Raw genomic sequence first — 2,735 nt, 5'->3', positions numbered from 1 at the left:
GAGAGGCTATGGGACCTGAACCTGTTCAGCCTCCAGAAGAGAAGGCTGAGGGGGGATCTAGTGGCCTGTTACAAACTAGTCAGGGGGGACCAGCAGGCATTGGGGGAGTCCCTGCTCCCCCGAGCACCGCCAGGAGTGACCAGGAATAACGTCACAAGCTGGCAGAGGGTAAATTCAGATTAGACACCAGGAGACGCGACTTCACGGTCAGGGCGGCTAGGATCTGGAACCAACTTCCAAGAGAAGTAGTGCTGGCTCCTACCCTGGGGGGCTTTAAGACAAGGCTTGACAATCACCTTGCTGGGGTCGTTTGACCCCAGTGCTCTTTCCTGCCATGGCAGGGGGTCGGACTAGATGATCTGCTCAGGTCCCTTCCGACCCTAGAAACTATGAAACTATGAGACACCCAGTCAAGTTGAAATCCCCATGATAACTCAGCTTATTTTTTCCAACCTACCTCCAATAGACCATCCTCTTCTGGTGTGATTTTTTGCTATCTGAAACTCTCCTTCTATCATCTCTGTTTCCTTCTGTTTATTTGCTTCCTGTACTTTTCTAAGGGAGACAGCTCAGTTTCACCTGAGTTGATGAAAGCTGTCATACACTTTTAAGTTCCTAGCTCACAAGAATACATCACGCTGAACAGCAGTTATTCCTGCTTGATGTTTATACATTTTAAAACCTTGTAATCAGTTTTGTGGATCCATCTCTGATCTTTTCATATGCTTGGACTGTAAAATGTTTTGGCTGTCTTTTGGGTCAGTTTGTACAGTACTTAGCACAGATGATTTAGTATTATCGGAGTAAATAATACTAACATAGTATTTTTATTATTCATAATGCCCCTAAACTTATACTTTTTTACACACAGGCCAGGTACAGACATTGCACTTTTACCAGCGTAAGTGACTGGAAACTGGTTTCTGCCCATAACAGAACAGAAATTTGGCACACGCAAACTGATTTAAAAATGGCATTACCCGGTCTAAAATTTGCTCTCCCCACCACCACCAAAGAGTGAATGTGTTTTTTGTTCACTACCAATCTCAGCTACACTGCTTACAGAAAACCATGTAACTTAGATCAATTCCAGCTTGGACTTTTTGAATGTCTGTACCTAGCCTTAAGCTTTTTCACTTGTGTTCTTTGAACCTTGTCTTATCAATTCATTCCTCTAGCTCTTAAATAATTTTTGTAATTATTATTTGAATTCATTCCAGTTTGTCAGCCTCTTCCTGTCACTAAGAACTTTAGACAGTGCTGACTCGTTCATTATAGTAGGATTCTTATACCTCTGATCTGTGATATATCTAAGTATAAAGTCTGCATTCATCATGGGGTGTTTTCTGCTAATATATTCCATCATAAACTTTTACTAGGCTTGTTTTCCAATTTGACAATACTGCAATTCAGATTTCTTCTTCCTGTTTATTAGTTGAGCCATTTTCCCAAGAAACTTAGTTTAGGATGCATGTCCAGGATGAATCTTATTTTGGTGTTTTCCTTCTCAAGACTGTTAACTCTTCAGGTCCTTTATGTTGCTCGTTTGACTTTAATGTCAATTTGCTTGAATTAGGACCTTGTGCTTACAAGGTTTTTGGATTCACTCCCATACAAGGAACCTGAAACCCTCATTCACTCCTGCACAGATTACACAGGCTTCAGTTCCAAGTGCACAGAAGTAGGTGGATGATATGACTCCTTCCTAGACCAAATGAGTATGGAGGGACCAGGAAGTGACACACTAACTTGACTCCCTGGATGCACTAGGCCAGTATAAAAGGGTCACAATTTGCTGCTGATACAGTCAAGAAACAAATTATTTCTCAGACTGAGTAAGGAGGAAGCAAGGAGGAAAGTGAGGCTCAAAGACTGTGACTGATAGGGAATGGAGCAGCTCAAAACTATAACTAGACTGTAGCCCTCAGTGATGGCTGTAAAATCAATGTACCATTTATCAGATGAAGAATAATGACACACATTTATTTGCAATGAAAGATGCTCTTCTAATCCCAAAATCCTTGTTCTAGATCCTAAAGGTGCTAAACAAAACCCAAGCCTCAATTCAGACCCTAGAGATCCCCAGAAGTTCTCTCCCCTACCCCTTTCATTCAGACATTACCATAATGCTTTTTTTAGTTATGTCTTTTTCACTAGGTTTCTGACAATATTCCTCTCTGTATCTAGGCATATAGGATATTAACCCATCTATTAATAGTGGCAAATTGAGGCAGTTTCATTGTTTTAATCTGTTTACTAGAATATCACAAGAACTCTGAAGATCATATGTGAGGTTTTATCCAACGATGACAGTGGACCTGCACGTATTCCTTTTAGCACGTTTCAGTTTCTCTACACGTACATTGCAGAAGTGGATGGGGAGATATCATTATCCCACGTCAACAGAATGCTCAATTACATTGAACAGGAGATGTAAGTAAGCCTGTATCAATTGGCATGCACAGTTAAAGGTGCATTCATCAAAGATGTGTGTTTATACTGTAGATCTTAAATTACAGGGAGGCTGGGATAACAGGCAAGGAGAAGGGGTAGAAGAAAAGGGAGAGGAAGGGTAGAGCGAGAAAATAGACTAATGAAAATTAAATTGGCAGAGAGGTGAAGGAGAAAGTCTGCAAAAGAAAGGGCATCCAAGGTAATTTGGAAAAAGCAACAAAGGATATTCATAACGAGGGAATAAGAATAGGATGGGATTCAACACTGACAAGTGCAAGGTG

General features: G+C 41.0%; 1 protein-coding gene across 1 annotated transcript in view; it reads left to right on the top strand.

Annotated features, from left to right (window-relative positions):
• LOC109323245 (ropporin-1-like) overlaps positions 1–2,735 on the top strand; it is a 23,585-nt gene that overhangs the window by 18,610 nt on the left and 2,240 nt on the right. Inside the window, exon 5 of the mRNA XM_019554701.1 lies at positions 2,261–2,433. Coding sequence (XP_019410246.1) covers positions 2,261–2,433 — 173 coding nt within the window. The remainder of the gene's footprint in view (positions 1–2,260; positions 2,434–2,735) is intronic.

This window comes from Crocodylus porosus, unplaced genomic scaffold (assembly GCF_001723895.1).
Source record: "Crocodylus porosus isolate Cpor-Errol unplaced genomic scaffold, CroPor_comp1, whole genome shotgun sequence".
Classification (NCBI taxonomy): domain Eukaryota; kingdom Metazoa; phylum Chordata; order Crocodylia; family Crocodylidae; genus Crocodylus; species Crocodylus porosus.
This window is presented reverse-complemented; position numbering and strand designations above follow the sequence as displayed.